This window comes from Stegastes partitus, unplaced genomic scaffold, assembly GCF_000690725.1.
Source record: "Stegastes partitus isolate 25-593 unplaced genomic scaffold, Stegastes_partitus-1.0.2 Scaffold2, whole genome shotgun sequence".
Lineage (NCBI taxonomy): Eukaryota > Metazoa > Chordata > Actinopteri > Pomacentridae > Stegastes > Stegastes partitus.
In genome coordinates, this window is record NW_007577733.1 from 1,533,045 (window position 1) to 1,556,916 (window position 23,872).

Below are 23,872 nucleotides of genomic sequence, written 5' to 3' on the forward strand. Positions count from 1 at the left end.
CCACCTCCCCCCACCCCACCCCACCCTCACGAGTGAGTGGGTCAAGCCTGCTGCATCTGGACCCCTATCCACTAGTCCTGCTCTCAAGCTGCCAGACTCCCAGTCCCTGACGGAGACAACAGCAGGCCCCGCTCAGACTTTCTGCCCTACTGTGACTGTGTGTGTGTGTGTGTGTGTGTGTGTGTGTGTGTGCAAAGGAGCGTGTGCTTTACTGTAAATTTGTGTTGTGTTGTTCCCTCTCTGACTCACGTAGTATTTATTCCCTTTTGCTTGCTTTGCCTGCGTGCCTGCATGTGTGCATTTCTTCAAAAAAAAAAAGAAAAAGACTCATTCGTGTTTGCGAGTGGCTTATGCATTTCACACATATTTCTTGCTTCTTTTTTTTTTTTTCCTTTGTTTGGATCCCTCCCCATCCGTAAGTTTACAGTTAAGTATAAAATACAAAGGATTCGCATGTTTACATCTCTCAGAAAATGTGGTAAACAGTAGTAGTGCAACGGAAAACAAGCGGTAGTGTCGGACCACAAAGCATTAGATGTTGTTTTGTTCTGCCTGTGCCCTGATGGCAGTCTGTCACAGTCCTGTTAACAAGCTGGATTTGCAGATGCGGTGGTGATGCACAAGCAGCTAATACTCCACTGTCAATCCCAGCACTGACAGCTGCCTAGAAGGACCGTCCCAAATATTAGCACCAGATGTGCTTCACGTTGAAGCACTAGTAAACAGGATCAAAAAGCTAACTAGGCTTCCACAGCTAGATCACTGATAGGAGTAGCCTTGTCGTGACGCAAGCTGAATGATCTGTAAACCCCCCCACCACCACCACCACCACCACCTCTATTATACGTATTTTGGCACCAAGCCCAATCATCCACCCCCAAATTGAGCACCAGCACTGATTTGTGAGACAAAGTGCGTCAACTGAGTTTTAGCAGCTGGTGTACACAGATATTGTGTTTAGGGGGTTGTGGGTTAGGAGGGCGGGTGAGTTTTTGATGAGCTGGAGCTTGAGTACATGCTTGTGTGTGTATGTGTGTGTGGCAACAGTGTGCGCATTTGTGCGTTGCGTTGCAGACCTGAGCACCTGCACACATGCCCTTTGAAAAGCTCCATCACCCCTCCATCCAGCCAACACGCAGTGTAAACATGGTTTGTTTGAGCGAGTGGCCTGGGGTTGTTGGATTAATGAGCGCTGATGAAGTTCCACTTGTATCCTAGGTGCTGCCTCCCTATTTGCTGGAGTGGCTGTGATGTGGTAGTGTGTCTGGAGGCGGTGACTCATTCCCTTTACCCAGTGTCAGATTAAGGCATGTCAATAAACAGACCCACTCAATCCATCTCCGAGTGACTGCATCCGCTCACAGAGCCTCCCAGTCTGTAATGAGCTGCTGCAAATCTCCATCCAACTAAAATGTCTGGAAAGATGCCTTGTCACAGTGAGCAAGAGAAAAAAGAGAGAGGGAGGGCGCGAGAGACAGAGAGACTACAGCAGCACCGATGTGACTGGCAGCCACCTTTAAGCTGCTAAGAAAAAAAATTGTACCAAGCCGTGCTCCACCATGTTGTGGAGTGCAAGCTGATCTGCTCCCATCGCAGATTCACAGATTTCTAATTTCTGGCGTTCTCGTGTGCATTGAGTTAATCAAAAATTAATTCTGAGTTTACTCATTTTAAAAGTGACTGAAAGTTATGCTGTTTATTCAGTCACTGCTCTCATGTAAGCATTTAAGGGGAATGTGTTTACATAATCTGTAGTGTTACTGAATGTTTATTTTTAAGGCCCAGCCCAGGGGAGGTGGGAGAAACCTTTGGGAATATCTTGTGCGCTAATTTAGCGTGCCCCCCTCCAATCTCCCCTCCCCCTCAACACGGGCTAATGTAGGCCACAACTGAGGAGAGAAATCGCTTTCGAGTAATTCTTTCAGAAAAATTAAACGACTGCTAAAAACATGTGTTTGTAAAGCTTCTTCCCAGGGGGGCCGGAAAACCACAAAACCTACCTGGATTAGACGCTTCCCCCTTAACATTTCCGGAGCCTATTCAAAAAAAAAGTCACCACCTACCTCTCATGTGGCGCCATGCTCACATTAACGGATTTTGGGATGAGAGGAGTGTGAAAACTTTTCAGTCTGACATCCAAATTAAAGAAAATCCCTCCAGACTTGCCTAAAGGGGAAGTTCCTGCTATTTGAGTTTGATTGGGCTCTGCAGGCTTTAAGTAAAGTAAGCCGATTTCTTTCAGGAAACGGCGTCAATAGTCGAGTCTTTTTCCTGCCTCCCACCTTTTTCACTAATATGTAAAGCCGTAAATTTTAATGTCATGGAGATACACGGGTTCTCTTTCTGATCTGCAGATAGCGTAAGTCTGGAGACCCGAACGCTGAACAGGTGTTAAGTGAAACATTATCCGCTCCTATGTGCCTGGTTGACGCAGTGGACCCCAATTCATTCTAAGTGGATGCGATAACTCCATCTGAAAGGCTTAAAAGCATCAGCCTTGTCTGTGCAGACAAAGACAAAACACAAACACCGACCCAGGAAGCCACACAGCTACCAACAGTTTGAAACATGTTGGGCCCGAGCCGTGATTCCCTGTAAGACAACAGCTCTGACTTAAGCTTCTTTAGCGTCAGCCGACTCCGCTGGAATGCAGACGTCTGCAGAGGGGGCCTATTATTTAAAATCTTTTCATCATGCTGAAAGGGAGGGAAATAGCTTTGACGTTGAGAAGCTCATGAATAATGAATGCTGTTTCTATCAATGTATGTATAATTAATCACATCTCTACTAACTGGACTTCTGTGGAGCCTGCAGTCCTGAGTGACATGGAGACTGGTCTGGACTATTGTCTCTGTTACAGAATAAAAGACAGCCGCATGATGTGCAGTTTTCTTTGTGGGTGTGCTACACAGGTGGAGCGAGCAATAGCAGTAGCACTTTGGCCTTTTTCCTCGCTTTACAAGAAGCGGGGGAGAGGGGGGTTGTTTTGGTCTGAATGGACAAATATTTGTTGAGTTTCACACAGGAAGGCGAAGAAAAATGAGGTGGAAATGCAGGCAGGAAGTTGTGTTGTGTTTACGGATCAGTGTCATTGTGTTTCAGAAAAGCTGTTTTTTAGTTTGCTCCAACAATACAGAACACTTGTGGTCAGGGATACAAGAGACCCAATGATAGCTTTTAATTCACCCAGTTTATTTCTTTTTCTTTTTTCAGTCACAGAGGTTTGCAGAAATGTAGGAAGTGCAGCAAGGCAGGGAAGTCTTTTAAAAACGTTCTCTCTGCAGAATCGCTCACTTTCATAACATGATTGATTTCCAAATAGGACACTGGGTTTGGGGTGAATTGATGGGTGATGAAGTGAAATGATGCAGAGAATGTGGCAGGTTATTTGTCACACGTGTACCCCTCTGTCACAATTGATTGTGTATAATTTGAGTTTGCAGGGGAGCCAGTTGATATTAAATGGTAACAACTCTCTGTATTCATCACGGCAGGCCTCTTTTAGCAGGCAGAAATAGAAAATGTAATCTCATCCACAACCATGGCTTTGCCTCAGGCACTCTTTCACCCTTTTTACCACTGATCCTCCCTCAGGGGCCCTGCCCTCTCTAAAGGAAGAGGGAAATCTATAATCTAGCAGATGGCAGAGGGTCTATGGGAAATTTTATAATCAGGAAGAAGGTGGTGACCACCAACCCTCTGCCCTCGCGAAGGTAAAGGGCAAAGGGTTGGTGGTTGGAGAGGGTTACTGCATCTCAGCAGCTGAAGAGCGTTTCTTCCTTCTTACACTGTAAACAAAATAAGCCCACTCCAAACAGGTGCATTTATGGTCTGTGTCTATGTCGTGGGTGTCATGCAGACTGAATCTGAGCTGCTGCTGGGTGCAGACCCAGAGGCGAGGACATCGGGCGCCAGCACAGACCTGCAAGTCAGGGATTGTTGGAGCGGTGCTTTTGTAGGGAAGTAGGAAGAGAGAGTCTGTGTGTGCAAGAATGTGAATGTGCGAGAGGCTCAAAGTGAAGCATTTCTTTTCATTCTCACAGTGTATAGGATACGAAAGGCAGACCCACACATACTCCTCTGCATTCTCACCAGCAAAAAAAAAAAAACATTACATGAAAGGACTACATGCATCTGTCAACAGCTACTTTTATACGCTGACCATCCTTCATCTGTTGCAGTTTTTGCTGTAATTTCCTTCTGCTCTCTTCCCTTTTTTTTTTCCTTATCCATCTCTGCTCTTTTCACTTTACAACAACCAAACCTAGCAGGACAATGAAACCTTTTGTTGTTCATTAATTGCAGCTGGCCTGCACTGTAAACCCCCTGGATCTATTTCTCCTCATCCCTTTGTTTAGCAATGGGATATCAATAACAAGGGACATTATGTGTAACATTTCCTTCCGGGACCAAGGGGAGTCCGTGACCGAGCTGCAGCGACGAGGCACAACCTCAGACTGCTCAAACACAAAATGAAGCAGCAAAATTTGATCTGACAGGTTTAATTGATTCCGTCTAGTCTGTTGTTCTGTTTGTTTAAACTGTGCCTTTTAGTGTGGCAATAAGAGCATTTTATGTCCACGAGGAGCGTAGCTGGATGTTTTTTGTCAACTAAATTGACAACATTAAACAGTTGCATCCATGACAGAAATGAACCGCTCACTTCTGGAATTGATTTTTTTCTTCTTCTTCATTTTATCGCAAATATTAACTCTGCTTAAATTTTAGATTGTATGTATCTGTTTTTAAGCAAGTTTTAACCTTCTGTAATTTAATGAGTGGCAGTCTTTCAGTATGCGATACTGTTTGTAAAAATCTCAATAGTCGGTTCTTTTTTAAAAACCATAAATGGTGAAGAAAAAGAAAACGATGTCCATAAATGGAATTCTTGAGTGAAAGCCAGATTGCCAGTGGTGATATGTTATGCATCTTTTTTCTCAAAATAACATGTGCATGTCACTGCATCTGTCCATATTATACGAGCTTACTTCCTTGTTTAAATGTTATACTGTGCCACATCAGCCTCGATAATGCATACAGTAGGGCAGCTGTGTGACGTTTTTTTTCCTCTCTTTTTTTCTCTCCTATCTGTGTGACATCTGCTGAACTTGTCGGGTGTTTACTGGTGTAACAACTGGTGTCTTCACTCCCCCACCCCTCCTCTCCTCCCTGGTGCTCTCCATGCCCCCACACAATGAATACACTTGCATCCAGACTACAGAACCAATTGTCACGCTGGGAGGAAGGCAAATCAAATCTTACGGCAGCAACTAGGCGCGGAGATTGCTTTTCCTCTCAGTGGCAGAGAGGCAAGTCCGCCGTCCCTGTGCCTCAGTTTTTTGCTGGAGAGAAAGAAGCGAAGGGGTGAAAAGGGGAAAAGCAGGTCTGCAAGCAGCTGGACCGCAAGTCTCCTGCAGGTCAAATCTCACCCATTTCCTCCCATCTTCACCATCTCTCCACTCTCTTTCCACTTCTCTCCTCACTCATCCTGACACTGCCTATCAGTCACCCAGCGACCGGGGACTGCATTCCTGCCTCCAGTCCTCCAGATGAAACGGAACAATAATTATGGGGATAGAGTGGCTCTGGCCGCCAAACTGGGGCCGCTCAAATCACAACAACACATTGTCCAACCTGATTAAGTAGCCATTTGTGGCGTTCTCGCTGTAGTTAAGCAGTCCTCATCCTCTTGCCTGAAACTTGACCTCCCAGCGAGATATATTGACATGTCCTCCAATTTGAGGTCGGCCAGAAATGTGGGGGAAGACATTACATTTCTTTACAGGAAGCCTAGGCTAATGCATCCGATTCTCCCTCAGAATAGGCACTCTTGAGTGACTCATCAATGCCCAAGGTTATGCCCTCACATGATGGCTGTTTGTTTATTACCACTGGCAATTTGATAAATAGAGAAAGTAGACCACCTTTTTGATTAATGAGTAGCAAAAGTGGTGCAGGAGAACTGGAGCAGAAGAGATGGTGATTCAGAGCAGTTGAATAGTTGAATACTATGAAGAGTCTCCTTTGGTTGCTGCTACTACACCCTTAAGAGGGCTCTATTTTTTTGTTTAAAAAAAAAAAAACACACACAAAAAAAAACGCCTGAGCGAGGATTGCATTATGGAAAGTACAGTTCCATTTCAGGACAGGGACAGCTTGAGAGCGGGGGCATGCTGCCTTCCTCTCGAGGTCATGCTCACTCAGAACAGACCAACCAAACCAATTACAGGCTGTAGCCGGAGTGACATTCACAAGAAATTTTCTATCTTGTCTTTTAAATGAAGTTTTCCTCTTGTTACACATGCCGTGCATTTTCATTAGGCTCTTGCTGGATGCATAGTCACTGTAGCAGATGAGGCAGTTTAATTCGTATACACTGGGACCAAAGCGGAGCACAGGTGGAACACCGAATTATGCACATACCGTACAAGACTGCTATAGCAAATACATATTATTCTGTCTGCGTAATTATCTATTATAGAAATGTTACAGCCAGGCTTCTGTCACGGGAAAGACATTGTTAATAAAACACCACATATGAATTTGTAAAATGTGGCATAATTTACAAATGAATTAAATAAAAGTGTTAATCTTTAATTAATGATTAATCTGAGTTGCAGTATGTTGCCACCACCGTTACCTTTGATATTTAATGGAGTCAAGCTGAACGGGAACAAAAGGAGTCAGGGCTAATACAAAAGAACAAACACTGTGTGCTCCAAATTATGGGATAATAATAAAATGTTAATTAAATTCCTTTTTATAAATTATCTTCTCTATAGTAATGAGTTAAAGTTTAATTAGGGGTAAATGGTAAAAAGGAGATGGAATGATGCTAACCTTCAGCGCATAAACACGTTGCATCATAATTTAAAAAACCCCAATCAGACGCCTGCCCTGCATCGTTCCTTATCATCGTGTGATTTTTTTTCTGTTGAAATAATGAGGCGCAAAGTAGAGCTACAGCTTATCTAGTGATTCAAGGTAGACGTACGCACATTCACCAGAAGATGAATACACCTCTAATACACATATAAATTCCTGAACTCCTGCAAGTGAAGACACAATACCACTATCAGCATCGGTTAAATAACAATGCGGCGCAGCATGCATATGTTGTCTTTGAAGCCATGTGAAAAAGGCATCAATAGCAAGAAATTGAACAAACAAGGACATGCATTTGGTAGCAAAAAAAAATAAAACTCTTACATTTTTCATAGACTGCAAACAGGTCATGGAAGCTATTTGCCAGAGGTAAACACGGCACATTCGCTGCCGTGTGATCTGCCGGCGTCACTTTTTATTTATTTATGTATTTATTTGTTTATTTATATCAAAAGAGATCCAAGAAGATTGGGACTAATGTTTGACATTTCCTCTGCTCCCCCATCCTCCCTTCTCACACTTGGCTGCATTGTGGTGTCACTTCCACGCAGATGCTGAAAAAGTTCAAAATGTTCAACCCCATTAACATCTCATAAGGAGAGTGTTCGCACAGTCGCACACTGAGTTTTAATCCAAATCTGTTTGGTCACCATGTATGACAGCTGTGCGGGGCCACTGCTACCTCAACAGCAGGCCCGTGTCAAATGTGTAGCTCACTTGATAATCAGCAACTGTGCTGCAGTGCCGGCATTAACCTTTCCTACCATCAGGGTGACTTTTTTTTTTTTTCTCCTCCAACAGGGCTTTGATATCGGTATTGTAGACTTTCCTCGGAAGTCAGCCATTGACTCGCAGCTTTTATCAGGAAACAGTATCTGCACCGTGGAATTTTAAGTGAAGGCTCTGCTTTTTTTTCTGCGGAAAACACCTGCATCTTATCAAACTTTGTCAAAAAGGTCATATACTGGCTTTTCACAGGACTGGGAAAGTCCTTTGAGAGGCTTTGATATCCTATGGCCTCTCTGACATCCCTCCGAGTGTGAGGAGATGCTCCGCAGATGTGGGAGGGGCTACCTGCTCGGTGTATACCGTGTCCATGTGCGCCTCTCGTCAGACATTCTCCTCGCTAAATAAATGTTGGGAGGAAAAAAAAATGAATGTAGGATCCCTTTGAACTGTGTTCTCTAATGTGGGTCAGAGATCTATCGCATGCATATTCTGAAAGCCTTTTCATCTGCAATTGCGGAGTTAAGATTCCCCTGGTACACTCTTAATTTCATCTACTTCTCTTGCAGTTATTTATTTAATATTTCTACATTAATGTCTTCTCAAACATGGTAAAAGTGAAGAGTTCAGAGAAGAAAAAAGGGAAACTTTTCTTCTCCCTCTGTCTGCACGATAGTCTGTCCTCCCTAATGACTCCATTTTAAAGACAGTGGGCTGACCGGCAGTGGAGGGAGGGAGCAAGGGATCGAGAGCAGGGAGGGTGAAGAGGAGAAGAGAGGCTGTGCTCACTGCAGCACTCTCCTCAGCTCTCAACTCCCAGTCAGCCTCTCTGTGTGTGTGCTTTGAAAGAGAATAGGATTCAGCCCTTTGAAAGCCAAGGCTGCTCACCAGGGCCTTTGTGTAAAATAACATTTCTACTGAAAGCCAATTACTGCTAACATTATTTTGGTTGCTTCCATTATTAAAAGTACCTCTTTCTGTTGCCCCCATCATCCCTCCTCCACCGCCCCCACCCGCTCTCCCACCCCCGTTCATCACTCTCTTACAGACGGAGAATTATTCCATTGACTCCAGTTACGTGAACAGCAGAGCCCACCTCATTAAAAGGTATGTCTTGATTAGGAACTGTTACCAGCACCTCATTACCATGGTTATCTGTAATTGTTTTATCTAATGAGTGCACAGCTACCGTTGCAGAAGTTTGCATGTGTTCCTGCATGTTTTTCATTTGGTATAATTGCAATGGGGAGGATAAGATTTTGGGATAAATAGCATTACTCTGTAATGCGTTTAGCAGACACTTGTTGAAATGAGACACAAAGTCATACTTTCAGATTATTAAATTACTCAGAGCAGCAGAATCTGCGAGGAATGATTTCTGTATTTACAGATAACCTTATTTCTCTCCTGTAATTTGGTCCATTAGCAACACATGTGGCTTGAATTGCATCACATTAAGGCTTAAAAAACAACTGCTCGGTGGTTGAATGATATGCAAATGATTTTCTTCTGTGTTCTTCAAGACAAACAGTTTCATGAATAGTCAATAATTACATTTGTTTGTTTACTTTTGTGAAGAAGTGAAGGATAAGTGTTTTCATTGTGCATTGTTATTCAGTCTACCTGAGCCAGGATATTGGATAGGGTTGCAAGAATTCAGCAGCGGGGGTTGGGATGGGGGTCATATAATAATTCCCTACAGCCATAGAGGGTTTTTGTAACCTCGAAAACAGTTCTCCCTTTCTACCTGCAGCTATAGAACATTCCAGGTTTTCTTTTGTTTGAGGCCATCCCAGCCTTTTGAAAACCCATTATGGCAATTTCCCCCCCAAAAGATTCCCTGCATTAATGTAAACAAGGAGCATTCAAGTGTGGGCCTCTGCAGCTATACTACAAAGAAATCCCCTCAGGAGCCAGGGAGCCTATGGTCTGGGACAGGTGCAATTACAGTGATAACATCAGAGAGCCGGCATTACCTCCACTGCAGTCCTCTCTCCCAGGCTGGAGAATGTGAGGCTTGGGCTGGGGGAATGCAGCTACCTTGCACTGCCCTTCACTTCCTCTACCTTTCTTTTTGTTTGCACACTTTTGTTTACTCTCATTTTCTCCTCTGTCTATTTTTTTCCTCTCCTTTCTAACCTCTTGTCAATTGCTACATAAACTCATTCATATATTGTTTTTTTCTTCTTTCTTCTCCCCCCCCCCACAAGAACACATGTTCATATATTCACCCCTATTTAGTGTTGTTTGTAAAGCAGAATTTGTTCCAGTGGGATGGAAATCAAATGAAGGGAAATCACGCTGTTACTGTGCAGCTGTTGATTGTGCCCGCACACCCCACCCTCTTTGTTGACTGTGAGCCCCAAACAAGACAGATGCTCAGTTTGTATGCTTCCAGTGTTTCCTACATCCATCTTCCTTCCAGGAATTCCTGATTACTGCAGTATTTGTTTGATTGTAGTGAGTGAGTGCCTCCTGTTTGTTCAATGTGATGTCCTTGAAGTCAGTGCATCCATCGCAAATGTCCCCATCTTAAACTTCCCATAGCTGCTGTGCTGTCTGTGGAGTTATAAAAAAAAATGTTCTGCTTAATCTAAGAAGGCTTTCATCAGATTTAAAACTACCTTCTGATTACATGGTTCCTGCAAAAGCTTGAAGCCGGAGACAGTCTTTGTTCTTTGCACAGGTGTAGTGTTTAAGTAAGACTTACGGCAAAATAAATTACTATTCATCTGCTTTGAATTCGTGGAAATGGACCATGTTGGAGGGCAAAGAATCCACAGAAATCTTAAAAAATAAAAACGGAAAAGAGCGGGACAGGGAGGGAAAGACGGACAGCTCGTCACAAACCATTAGAGACACGGGGACGAACAAGAGCATGTGAGAGAAGGTGATGTGACAGTTAATCAACATTTCCTTTTCCTCCCTCCTGGCCCCCATGTAGCACATCGACATTCAAGGACCTGGAGGGGAACAGTCTGAAGGACAGTGGCCACGAGGAGAGCGACCAGACCGACAGCGAACATGATGTCCAGAGAGGACACTATGTTGACACGGCTGTCAATGATGTGCTGAACATGACTGTCCCCCCCAATGTTTGCCAGCTGCCAGACCAAGGTAAGAAAGTCTGCCATTCTGTGTGTGGGTGTGTCTGTGTGTGTGTGAGTGTTTAGAGGACTAAAACACCCTTTGGAGTATGTTTACCCAGTCTCAAGATAAGACCAATGTGCATTTGTGTGTGCGCTTGAGACATTTTTTTTTCTATGCTGCCAGAACATCTTTTAAGATGCATTATGCCCACTGCAGGTCTCAGATGTGCAAGTATGACTAACATCACAGTTTTTTTTTTTCTTTTTTTTTGTCTTTGATGTCCTACTCGTGCAGCTAATGTGAGGGATCTCTGACAGCTAAGGCTACCCTTTGATACAGGCTTAGGAAACATTATTGACTGATAGTAGCCATGTCTGCTCTTGAAGCTGCGCTGACTTCAGATGTGCTTGAATGGCAGCAATTAGGCTCACAAAGGTAGAAGGTGGAAATCTACATATCTTCATGTGCCCTCATCCATTATTCAGTGGGATCATTTAGCAGGGAATTAATGTTGATGTTTCATTTCTGACTCACCATTTAAAATGACATCCACTTGGTTGGCAGAAGTCAGCGTAAGGGTCATGTTCATTCTTAACTACTGCCAGTCAGACTGAGGAAGAGAGTGGGTCAGTAAGCATGAGAGAAGAGGCGAAAGCAGGATAAAGCTGTCTGGGGCAGACCAGGATGTTACTATATGCACCTGAGGGTATTTACCAAGCTCAAAGGAAACGCCACATGCACAGGTGCAGCGGCTCAGAAGAGCGCGAGAGTCAGCGTGTGTGAAAATTGCAGACACATTTTTTTTTTTAGGTTGACTCCCATTAGCAGTTTCATTCAGAGAGAGAAGAAAACACTGACCATTTTGTATTAGAAGCACACTCTTGAGGACACCACTTACAGATATCACTCGTTGTATCTGAACTTTACTTTAGCACTGTGCTCCCATTTTGGGAACTGCCGAATTTAGGTTTTTCTTCCCTCGGTTAACATCGACATAATTTCGGGTCCCTTTTTACCAATGCTGGCCCAGTAAGGCTGTCTGCTTTCTCACTACTCCACTTTCGTCTTCCTCAGCACATATAGAGGAGAAATTTTAATGAGCAAGAGATAACGAAAAGGAATCCTGCTTTATAAAAATGCATAAAGGAAAGAAGATTATGTGATTTTTTCTTTTTTTAAATTATTTATCTATCTATTTTTATCTGTGGACTGTGAAGTGTGAGGATGTGTAGGTTCTGTTCTTTTTCTGGTCCCTGGCTTATTTAACTAACCAGATACTTCACATGGAGCAGTTTAGCTGTTGATGTTGTTTGACTGGGGAATAATAACATTAGACAACCTACATTTTAAGTTTTTGAGGATTTTCCCCCCGGCTTTTTGCCTTTATTAGTTTAGGGCGGCTCAAGAGAGACAGTAACCCTCTGAACCTCAAGCACTTTCTGTGAGGTTTTTTTGCCTCTGTCACGTTTTTATTCATTGTGGGCTTATTTTTCACTGCAGTATAAAATCCTGCACCTCTATGGAAACAGCAAAACCCTAACTACATGCAGAGTAAACTCGAAAAAAGTCAGTATAACACAGTTTTGTCATAGAATAAGGAAGAACAAAAGCTGATTTTTTTATGTATATTTATGTAACAAAAAGGGAACAAACACGTAACTTTTGCCTACAGATGTTATCGATACTAGAAAAAAAAAATACATACTGCTCTACATGCTATAGATATTTTGCTACTTAGATTTTTTATTTGTCTCCATGCTTCTTTGCCTCCTTTCTGCTCTGTGGCTCTGTGTAATACCAGCCTGCAGTTAAACCTAGTTCAGCCAATAAGTCCTTCAATTGTTGTCACCTTTCTGTACGCTGCATCACTCATAGCTTCATGTTTGCACCTAAAAGTGCAGAACTTTCAGTTTTTCACTGAATCTGGTTAGAGCAAACAGTTTATTTTTAAATGAGACACGTAGAATCAAGTTATTTTTATGAAATATCATGATTTCAAGCTGAGATTTATTTATTTTTCACTGACAAAACCGAAAATGAAACATGATGTCTTTAACTGTTTTCAGAAGGCTGAAAACCCGCTGATTCTCTGTGTTTTTACTGTTTCTGGCTCTGATAAATGGTGTAATTTTGACACTTTGTTGAAAATACCACTCCTTTCAAACCAGATGGCGGCTATCAGGGTTCATAGGGTTACAGCAAAGGAGAAAGTGGGGATTAATTGCAGCAAAGACTGCTGCCGTAAGAACTCAGCCTCGGTATACGGTGCACAGGGCACACACAAACTACCAACTGAGCAACTAAAGCACCACCAACCTACATTAATGTTAATCTAGGATGTAGCCATACAAGTAGCTCTGCCTTTACACTTTATACGGACTTAGCCGAGACATGCAGATATATCAGGTCAAGAAGTGTAACGTCCACTAGAAGCAACTTGTACTGGGTGTTCCCTCAGCAGCATCAGACGATAATGAACAATGAAAAGTGAATTTGCTGACTATCGGTTGCCAGCTGTAATTACTTCACAACCTGCAAAAATTCCTGTGCTTCTAAAAAATGCATGCTGACAGGTCTTCTAGAAGTGGGATCTCATTATTGGAGACAATTAGAAATGATGTACATGAAGAATATTACAAGTGGGGAGAGCTCTCTGAGGCAGTTCTTTTTTCATTAACACCGTCAATGATTGTATCTGTTTCAGCAAAATGGATGTATGCTTCCTGAATGTGTAATGCGGCGCCACATTGCTGGTAAACAGAATAAGAGGCTATTTCACAGTGCTGTCCATTCTTTTGACCAGAACAAATAGATGATAACAAAGTAGCTGTTTGGAATTACAATTTGATGGTTTGTTATTGGCTTCTCTCTTTTTTTTTTTCGTCTTTTATTGTGATCAGCTGCAGACTAACTTCTGGCCAGCAATTTTCTTCACTAAGGACTTAACAAAATGGCTTCGCTGGAATCTTTTTTCTTTCTTTCCCCTCATTGTTTTTGGAAGTCAGTCAGCAGCAGTGGTCACACCAGTGAGTAATGAGAAGCTGTTCATAATTATTAAATGAATTGACCGAAGATCACGTGCAGAAATGTAATGACATGGCAAATGAAATTGTCCCTCTATTACAATCTCCACAGTCTAATTACATGGTTAAAGGGCATGGTGGGATGACAGTGATGGGCAGATTCAGCATGACGCACAAGTGAATCTCTGCAGTTGTATGAGGATTTTACATAATCAGATTTTTTTTTCTCTCTCTGTAACTCCTCAGGAGAACACTGGCTCCATCATTTCCCCACTTCTTTCTCCTCTGTGCACACTGACTTGAATACAAAAGCAGAAATAGAACAGTTGAGGTTTGTATAATATGAGACGTGCAGTGGTTACAGTCACGTGACGATGTGGTTTTTACTTTGAGCCCATTTGTCTTAATTGACAAAAATGGACACTATCTGCCAGTTGTATTGAGTGAATGGAGGGAATTTTCAGAAAACAAATAGGCATGTTCACTAAACACCCTGCTGCTTAGATGTCTTCTGGGAGTAACTCTGTTGTATAGTGCGCCTCTCCTGCCAGCTAAGGCAGAAAACAAGTTGAGAGACTGCAATTGCCAAAGGACAACAGCACACACATACACACACACAAGCTGCGGATAGAGGAGCATTGTTTTTGTGTGTTTTTTATTGTTCTGTTTTCTTGTGCTGATAAGTGCAGAGAACAAAAGGAAACTGGAATGGGGGAAGGAGGAAGGGTTAAACTCTCGGGCTTTTACAGTGCAAATGTTTACCATTCCCAGTGCCATGTAAAGACGTTGTTTGCCCAGGAGACGAGTCGTTACCTTTACACAAAGACCCCGCGTCCTCGTCATCTCGCCAGCTTTCATGTGGGAATCCATTTGTGTTTGACGAGATTCAGCTACTAACTAACCCAGCTCCGTATCGCAGTGGGCATTTTCCCTTCTGAAGCAATTTAGGAGTTTGATATTTGGCTTTCGTCTATCAGTTATGCTTTGTTCTCCACTGATACAGCTTCAACAACACTATTCATTATTCCTGCACCAGCCACTACCAAGGTAACTTTCAGCGAAGTGCTTGTGAAGAGGTTTTAGACTTAAATCTGAGTGAATAATTCTTTGTTGAATCCCTGCCAAGAATCTAAAGAGGCGTGTGTGCTCTTTTTTAAAACCTGACCTTAAATATCCTCACCCAGTGGATTAGATTAGGGGAGTATCTGAAGAACAAATTACATTAAATCTCTTAAAATCTATAAAGGAAGGGATATCTTTAACATGTAATGGCTCCCTCATATCTGCCAATAGAATAAAAATGGATGATATCGCTGTAACTATAAACTGAGAAGAGCTATATAAAATGAATTCTTCTTTATCTTTATAGGCATGTCTGTGAAGTTAGGGGGATTTGGTTGAAATGTGCGACATGCTAGCTTTGGCTCTGTAGAACCATTAGTGTCAAGGGAGAAGCAAGGGAACAGACTCCGAAGGGGCTGGTGACAAAGGGAGCTTAATCTATTTTTTCGACTTCCTTTGATTGTCATAGCTCACACTTTAATTCCTCGCGGATATGGATGAGCCATGGTTTTCAGGGATTAAGATTCATGTATTGTTAAATCGCTCAAGTTATCTCCGCGGGAGGGAAAGGGAGAGCATAATGTCATTTTACAGTGTCCGATTTGCGGGCTTAGAGGTTTGTGGTCTTGATTTTGGAATTGTTTCCAGGTCAATGTGTAAGTGTTCTTCAAATAAAATCCTTTCCTCCTGGCTTATTAGACTCAAAGGGATCCAAGACTGCTCAATTAGCCAGAGCAGGGAACAGGCCTCTTTTATTTCTGACATATTCCTTGGCCTCCACCTCTGGAGACTATCTCTCATCTATCTGTTAGCTCCCTGTGGGTGTGTGCCTGAAGCTGGAGCCCAGGAATGGAAGCCCCCTCCATGGGCTGCAGATTCCTCCATATTCCCTCCTTCCATCAGCAGATCCACAGGGTTTCACTGCTCCTAATTGATTTCAGCTCCCCCCACCTTTCCCTTTTTCTCTTTTTCTCCCTCCCTCCATATGTCTTTCCATCGTTCTCTTCTGTTTCCATCTCCTGACTGCAAACATCTCCAACCCACATCTCCCAACTTTGTGCCAGTCAAGCAGTTCCCTTTCCCTGTTGAATTAAAGACAGAGTAAAGGCACGTCACATGTTTCTGCTGCAAACTTGCCCTAAATTCACCACAGGAACATTTCTAGTTTGCAGTTCTCTGATCTACTAACGAAAATGCTGACAGGTGTCAGAATCAGGAAGGCAACAGGAACAGGGCTGTGCTGACAACACGAGAGGGGGAGAGAGAGTCTGTGTGTGTGAGGGAGACAGAGATTGAGAGATGAGCGGAGTCTAGTAAGCAGTCTTAGCGAGGGAAAATAAAAAGAGGAAAAGAAGAAACAATTTCTCTGACAGGTAGGGGTGATTTTATTTTTTATTTTTCCCCCTCTTTCTCTCACTCCAAGGCAACTGTGAATATGCCAGAGGATTTGACTGATTCTCAAACAGCATTTGATTGAATTAAGCATCAGAACTCTTGTTGTGATTCGGGGCTGGCAACAAACACGTGTTGCGTTATGATACTTTATGATTAGATCAACATATAAACTCTATACTGGGACCATCCATTTTGATTTAGGATTTGCCTAATCTAATGTGGAACCAGTGGAGGTAAAATGGCTGACAGTGACAAAGAGCTGAGTGCAATACGAGCATTAAGGAAGATCGAGTGCAAACACACTGCATGCTCAAACACACCAGAGGATGCTCGCAAGCAGGTGTGGTGAAGTCTGTAATAAACAACCAAGATGCAGATTTCGCCTCTGAGATGTAGAGACTTGAGGAAAAAGAAGGAAATAAAATGTCATTTCAAGCTGTGTCCATCTGTGCTCATCTTTTTTTTATTGTGCTTACATTGCTGAATGAAATTTTGTGACTCGGTGAGGTCTCTGGCTGTGTCATATTGAAATTACACCTAATGTAATAAAACAGAGCTGACCAATATTGATTTTGCCCCTGGTAAAAACAAAAAATAAAAAAAAGAGGAAAGAAAGATGAGATTTTATTTTTATGCTTTCTCTGTTTTTGCATAGTTCACTGTGAAGAAGGTTCTACATTTTTTTTTTTTTTTTTTTTTAAATTGGCTGTGGCCTCTTGGTAGTATTTGTTTCCAACACTTGCGTAAGTAAACCAACAAATTCTTTAAAAAATCATGTGCAAGCCCACTCTTTTAGTTCCTTAGCCAATTCGGAATGGGAATAAGTGTAGAGATGTGAAAGAGAAAAACAAATGTGACATAATTTGATTCTCTGACAACTTTTTACAAGCATCGCCTCTAGCTGCTCTTCCTCGACTGCTGCCACAGACACAAACAAAAATCCATGCGAAGGGTCTTTATTTCCAGCCCAGACTGAAAACATATAGTAATGTTATAATACTATAATGGCATCCCCTGAACCCCTCACTCTGCCAAAGCTCTCCTGAATATACCCAGTGTATTTAATCAGCTCAAGAGGGGACTGCTTATCTCTTTGCACTTGTCATGGATAGCGTATTGAACATATCAGAGAGAGAAATGGGAATAGTTCATTATTTTCTAGGGCTCACAATGAGCCTGATGTATCTCATTGCAGGCCCTCCACTGACAGCTCATTTTCTAGACAATCCTGGCATTCAGTTCACAACGCGGCAGGGCAAGAGAGAGAGAGACAGAGAGAGGGAGGAAACACAGAGGCAGAGAGAAAATAGGGCTCCGGATCTCCATTGCTTATTCATGACGCTGTGGCATGCTAGGTGTGTTAATAATCTCCGCAGAAACCAAGTGAATCACAGTTGTTTGTTGAACACCTAGCCAAGCTGGGCCCCAATCGACAGCAGATGGGAAAACAGGGGGATCAGGATGATCCCAGACAGAGGGAGGGAGATTAAGAACAGGTAATGTGCAGAAGTTGATGGGGGCCGAGTGTGTATTAAAGAGAGAAGGAGAGACTGCCTGAATTTTAAATCTATCTGAGAGTGTGTACACAAGATATATATATATATATGGTGTGTGTGTGTGGGTGTGTGTGTGTGTGTGTGTGTGTGTGTCTTAAAAGGTTAATCAGGGAAGGAGTGGGAAAGAGAGAAAGAGGGAGAAAGATAAAGAGATGGCACAGGAGAGAAACGCTATGTGTAGGAGGGGGGGGGGAGAGAAATAGAACGAAATTCAAGACGCGGAGGTATAGCGTTGTCTCCAGTCCACTCGCCTTTTGTGGCTCTGATTGATTCTGCTTCTTGTCGGAGGAACTGAGGCAGCAGCCATTTTTCTAACCGCACCATTGTGTTTTTAATTCTTTGAGGTCACCGCATGGGCGCAACCCCTTTTCTCCACTGTAATACAAAGCAAGCAGTAATAAGACTGTGGGTTGAAACGGCGGGCTGGATGGGTGAGAGGGACCTGTTTGTGCTGAAATAACAAACACCTCTCCGACCAGTTGGAAAGAAGTTGTTTAGAAAAGTAAAAGTCCATTATTAATCATGTATTAATCGTGGTATAATGGCTCCTTTGTAGTTTCTATCTGTCCCCACAACACCTCTTAGTTGTTCTCACTACCCACTTGTTTGCAAGTTTATCTTTGTTGGTTCAGCAGGAGTAAAGACATTCTTGCTGTTACTGCTTCTTTAGGTTTTTGTGCCACCAGTTTGATGCGACCATAATCTGATTTACAGTCTGCAATGCTAATCTTCATGTAAGATAAATTCATCCTAATTTAATCTGCATCCTCTCTGCAGTCTTGTTCTTTTTATGCAAACTTCTCACCCACAACGTCCCATCACAGGGCGGACGCACACCTATCGTGACTGCAAAAGACACAGCGAGCTGAAGCCAATTATTTCTCCTTGAAATGTACTGGCGTGGGTTCCCGTACACTTCGCTGTTGCATGTTTGTCGAAATTTAGCACGTGAAGTAACAGTTATAGAGACCATCCTCCCAAGGACAATGACAACAACAGTCGTTTCAGCAAATACACCAAGCAAATGTTGTTTCAGCAAATGCCCCCTTTATGTTCAAAGCCCTCTGGTCGCCATAGTAATTTGGTAGGAACAAAGGAGGGAGTCGGGGGAGGTTTTTCTACAGTGACAAAGTCTGAGGAGGAAGGAGATGGAGGTGAAATCGTTGCATGTTTAATAAGGAGTTAGTTCCCCTAATGATTTCTTCCTAAAACTAACCAAATCTGAACTGTTGTGTTGTAAAACTGTTATTTTGCAACAGAGATGTGTTTTTTGGAGAGGACAGAGGAACCATGTCAACCTGGTGATATGATCATCACTAAATGTTTATATGTGTTGTCGTGTTTTGCTGTTAGATTTGGAGGACTTGTGACGCAGTTGTGAATTTCATTACTGTCTTTCTGGGAACGATCCTTTGATGGTAGGAACATGGCATCTTGGCAGCGCTAGTCTGAACATCTTAATTCTGAGTTTTAGTGGAAATGAGGGAGCGTGACTCCAGCATTATCTCTAATGGCTGCTGGTCAGTCGAGAGAAAGATTTCTATGGCCCTCCTGGGGGAATGTATCCCCAGCTGATTAGCCATTGCTGTCTGTTGTGTCAGGACTGCAGTTTGTGTGCGTAACAGTAAAGTTGAGCCACTCTGCCTCTAGGACTGAAAACCAGGAGACAGTGCGACTCCAGAGCAGCACACCCTGATTTAGTCATGAGCCCATCACACTCCTTTTCCAAAAAAAAAAAAAAAAAGCGTGACTTACCGCATCCTTGGTAGTGAAATGGTATGACTCTAGACTGATACCATGTGGAGTAAACAACCTGATGAGGACATACTATACACATAGACTAACTCAAAGGAGCCTCAGTGTGTGGCTGGAAGTGGGCAGGATAGTCAGAGTGACTGCCAAAGCAAGGCTTGTATTACAGGGATCCCAGGATATCAGACACCAGGCGGCCTGTGCTCCCTCCAGGCAGGGTAGAGTGTGGCAGCTGGCCCATAGCCCAGATAGCTATAATCAGCTCCATTACCTGTAGCACTGACTCCCATTTAGGAGCCCTCATAGTGGAACTACGGCTACGCTGCGGGGATTAAGGATGCTGCGAATTTTGGGAAAAGTACAAATAGCATGCAGTTGCACATGCTATAGCTACACCTGCTGCAGACACATACATTGTGCACACAGGCACGCATTCGTAACTGCACGCCGCGCAAACGTGTAGCGAATGGGGAGAGATTTTCTGGGCATTATGTGTCTTGGCACGAGGCATTTGTTTTATCTTCTCCCTCTGTGAAAGGAAAGATTAAGAATATACTGTGCTCTGTTTAAGGGGAAAATCAGCTGTCTTCTGACAAGTACATTGTAGCCCGCAGTTTTCTGTCCAGAATACAAAGAGACATTTATCACTGCAGCTGGGGTAAGGGAGGAAGAGGGAGGGAGGGAGGGAGAGGGGGGTCTCCTGTGCTGCAGCAATGTGCATTTCTTTTTTTAACCCCTATTACTTCCTTTCTGTGGGAAAAACACTACACCTCCATCCTCTTTAATCCATTTGAGATTTCCTACGTTTTTATTTTGCTTTCATTTCACCGTCTACCCCTCTATGCCTTTGTCATCTCCATCCTTTGCGTTTTTTTATTTTTTTTTATCTTAGTTCTTATCACCTTGGTTCTCCTGACAACATTATAACTCAGATGGAATATGTAGCAGGAATATGTAAAGTTATGTCGTCCTCCTCAGTTGTGGCAACAAAAGGTTACTACCTCAGGCAGAGTGCTATAATATTTCCATATTTTGCTCTCCTCATGTATATTCAGTGAGAATGATTTATTCTGTAGCATTTCATAGCCGTTGAAATGCAGAATTTCTCTCGCCGAGACTCTGCATATACTGTAAAACATAGCATGGCAGAATGTGCTCATTGGATTTGTACTCAGCAGAAGTTAAACAGAGGTTAAAGAGAAGTCATCCAAACCACCTCTATCATTACTATCTTTCATTCACCAATTAGTGTCAATGTTCCCCTCGCTGTCCCCTAGATGACCTTGCAGAGATGAGCTCAGTATGTTGTAATTCAACATTTTGAGTCAGTCTCCACAGTGGGAGGCACCTTGTGGCTGCTAGTGACCCAGATTATAAACTATTGATGAGAGAGTGAGGGCACAGAAACAGAGAGGGGGAAACCTGCTGAGGTGTATGTGGGCCCTGAGAGCCCGCCGCGTCCTTTTTCTTGGCCACAAGACCTTGTTTGCATTTTGTCTTTCAACGCGTCTTCATATTCGAGAAACCGCTGCCTTTCATGCGCCTCTGCTTATTCCTCATTCGTCGAAGTGCCGCGCATACCAGTAATTCAGATTAAAGATTCTGCTACTCAGCTTAACAAGGTTTTCTTAGTTGAATAAAGACCAAAATTATAATGTGCATAACCTGAGCACCGCGCCGAGTTCACCAGTCAGTCTGAATCATCGCACCGCACACACACTGCAGTCTGCCTGTTTTGACTCGGTTCATTTGCGAGAAAGGTCAAGTGCCAAACAGGATCCTGAGTGGTGTTTCTACATTGTGGCATAGCTGGCGGTGGTGGATAATCAAATTAAAGTAAATTCATCAGCATTAAAAAACATTCACAAAGGCCCTCTATTTTTGTATTGTGTCGCTAATAAGATATTTCCTTTAGGCCACTACATATCTTTCTGGGCATTAACCTAATTATCATATCACATTAGTATGTTGTGTAAAATCAGGGTTAGTGTGAAACATGTAAATACTGCACTAACTGCTACATTAATCTGCTTATTGGCAGAAACCGTGTTGTAATACACAAAAGGTGCTTTTGTTAAATTACATCAGGCTTCAATGTTGTCGCTTCTATAATTGAATGAGGGACAGAATTCACTCGGTTGATGCATCTTGCCAGTCAAATGTGAGTTTTCAAACCTCTCTGTCCCTCACCTCCTTAAAGAGGAGGATAAAAGGTAATGAGAGAGGCCAGCTGTTAAGTTTAATGGCAGACAGGAAAATCTCAGAAAGGCTCTTTTTAATGATGTGCCTCTTCTCATGCAGTCCTTGTTAAAGATGAGGCCAGAATGCATGGAGAGGACAGAGAGGAGACTGTAGCCAGACACTGCATAGCCCCCCCCCATCATTTATAAGATCTGCAGCGTGGTGGTGGTGTTGGTGGTGGTGGTGGGGTCTCTTCAGCTCATTGAAGAAATCTTGTTCTCCTTCTGTATTCAGCTCACATCAGCATCAAAAAATAAATAAAACAAGCAATCAGGCCATGACCTCTCATACCCACAGTGCTTACAGACACCACCCCCTCCTCCTCCTCCCTGCTCCTCTCCCCACCTTCACCTCCTCTTCCTCTGCTGCACTCCACATAGGTTTAACTAGCTCAGATTTGCAACTGAATATGAAGCTCGGTGTTTGGCTTTACCACAGGGTAGGTTGTTCCTCGGCTGTCTCGAGAGAAAAGGAACCCAAGGATCGAGAGGAGCGAGGGAATTGGATCTTTGACACCTGTCACTTCCATTCTGCTGCACCTTGCTCCCTTGCCACACATAAGGACTTTTCATGTCACAGCTCAGCATGTTATCATGAGTGGGCACAGGGCCTGAGAAATCCAATTACTACCACTGTGTCAGACCCCTGCCGTCATCCTTATGTATGCTATAGTCATGTTCCTCAAATCAGAAAAGATGTGCCTATTAGTTCCTTCTCTTTTCTTCAGACCAGTCTCCCACCTCCATTTCAATCTGTGTGTCTTAGATACGAGCTGCAGCTCTTCTCATGGACTGCCTCACTACTGACAATCCCTGCGCTGGCTGGTGGGTGGCTAATGCCACGGACATTGGTTCTGACTGTCTTATATTAAGTGGTATCATGGTGCAGGCCTCACTGTGGTGGATAATGGAGAACCTGGGAGAGAATCAGCATGCCTCCCAGATGCCAAACAGATTGGTCTTTGTGAAAGGGAAATAGGAAGTGTGTTCGAAAATGTTAGAGGGCCTCCTTCTTGCTTTTCTTCCGCCCAGTGGGTGTAAATCTAATGCATCTCCACGCAATGGGGGCCTCGCTGTGTTTCTCTTATTTCTTTTATCGGCTGTTCACCCCTAAGTGACGTTGTCTATGTGGTTCAGCGGGAAACAAGCAGCTTTTTTTTTTCCAAGTCATGATCTGTTTTCGAAGGTGGCCCACCTCCTCTTACTGTCAACTGTATGTTTGTGCACACTGAGCCGAACCTGTCCGTCACACTACAGACCGTGATCACCGTGTTACAGAGTCCCATTTATACAAGTTGTTAAAATGATTGAGAAACGGGACAAGTAGATTTTTTTTTTCTTTTTTCTTTTTTTTTTTGAAAGAAACAGAAAAAATAAGGACATGAGAGAGAGAGTAGGAAGCAGGCTGGTGCTTCTGTGACAAGATAAAATAGAATATAAAACACACAGTCCTGGCTAACACAAAGTGAACATGACTGAATGAGAAGCCACATTATATTAATTATGTAAGGCCACTCTTTTGAGGCAAAGCAGAAGCTCACAGAGGGAGAGGAAATCCTAAGATATTGGTTTGCTGCCCGGTGTGCCATCCCCAGTTGTTTGGACACATCGACAAGTGCTGAAGTATTGTGTTCATATCAGATGGCTAAAAGAAATAGCACTTAGGAGAGGAAAAAGTATTCTGAAGGGAAAACTATGAGCAATGTTTCTTTGCGGCAAATGTGTGAGCGTATAATAGGCTCTTTGTCTTTTGTCTTTGTTTATTGGTTATAGATTATAGTTTGTTGCAAATCTGTTGCAACGAAAATGATTGGTTGTGTTTTCAGCTGTTGGGACAACAAGGTGAATTAACAATAGAAATAATGTTCTTTAATTTGTCATGGGCTTCTCTTTTATCAAGGAAAGGATCTTGTTTTATTTTTTTTTATCTTCCAGGTTGCAGTTGCAGCTGGTAGTTTCTCTCCTGCCCATTAAACTTTTCCGAAACACTTCCACTTGTAATAGGGACATATTCCATTTAATAAGACGTCTTTAGGTTTCATTTAAGTGTGTCTAATTTTCCCTCATAGTTTATCCAATAATGAGACAAAGTGACCTCCGTTTCTTCCCTCACTGTCTTAACATCAGTTCATAATGCTACCAT

At 42.9% G+C, this 23,872-nt stretch overlaps 1 protein-coding gene across 1 annotated transcript in view; it reads left to right on the forward strand.

Annotated features, from left to right (window-relative positions):
- Window positions 1-23,872, forward strand: part of pcdh19 (protocadherin 19) — a 76,826-nt gene that overhangs the window by 41,849 nt on the left and 11,105 nt on the right. The window contains exons 4-5 of the mRNA XM_008276134.1: window positions 8,660-8,718; window positions 10,556-10,728. Coding sequence (XP_008274356.1) covers window positions 8,660-8,718; window positions 10,556-10,728 — 232 coding nt within the window. The remainder of the gene's footprint in view (window positions 1-8,659; window positions 8,719-10,555; window positions 10,729-23,872) is intronic.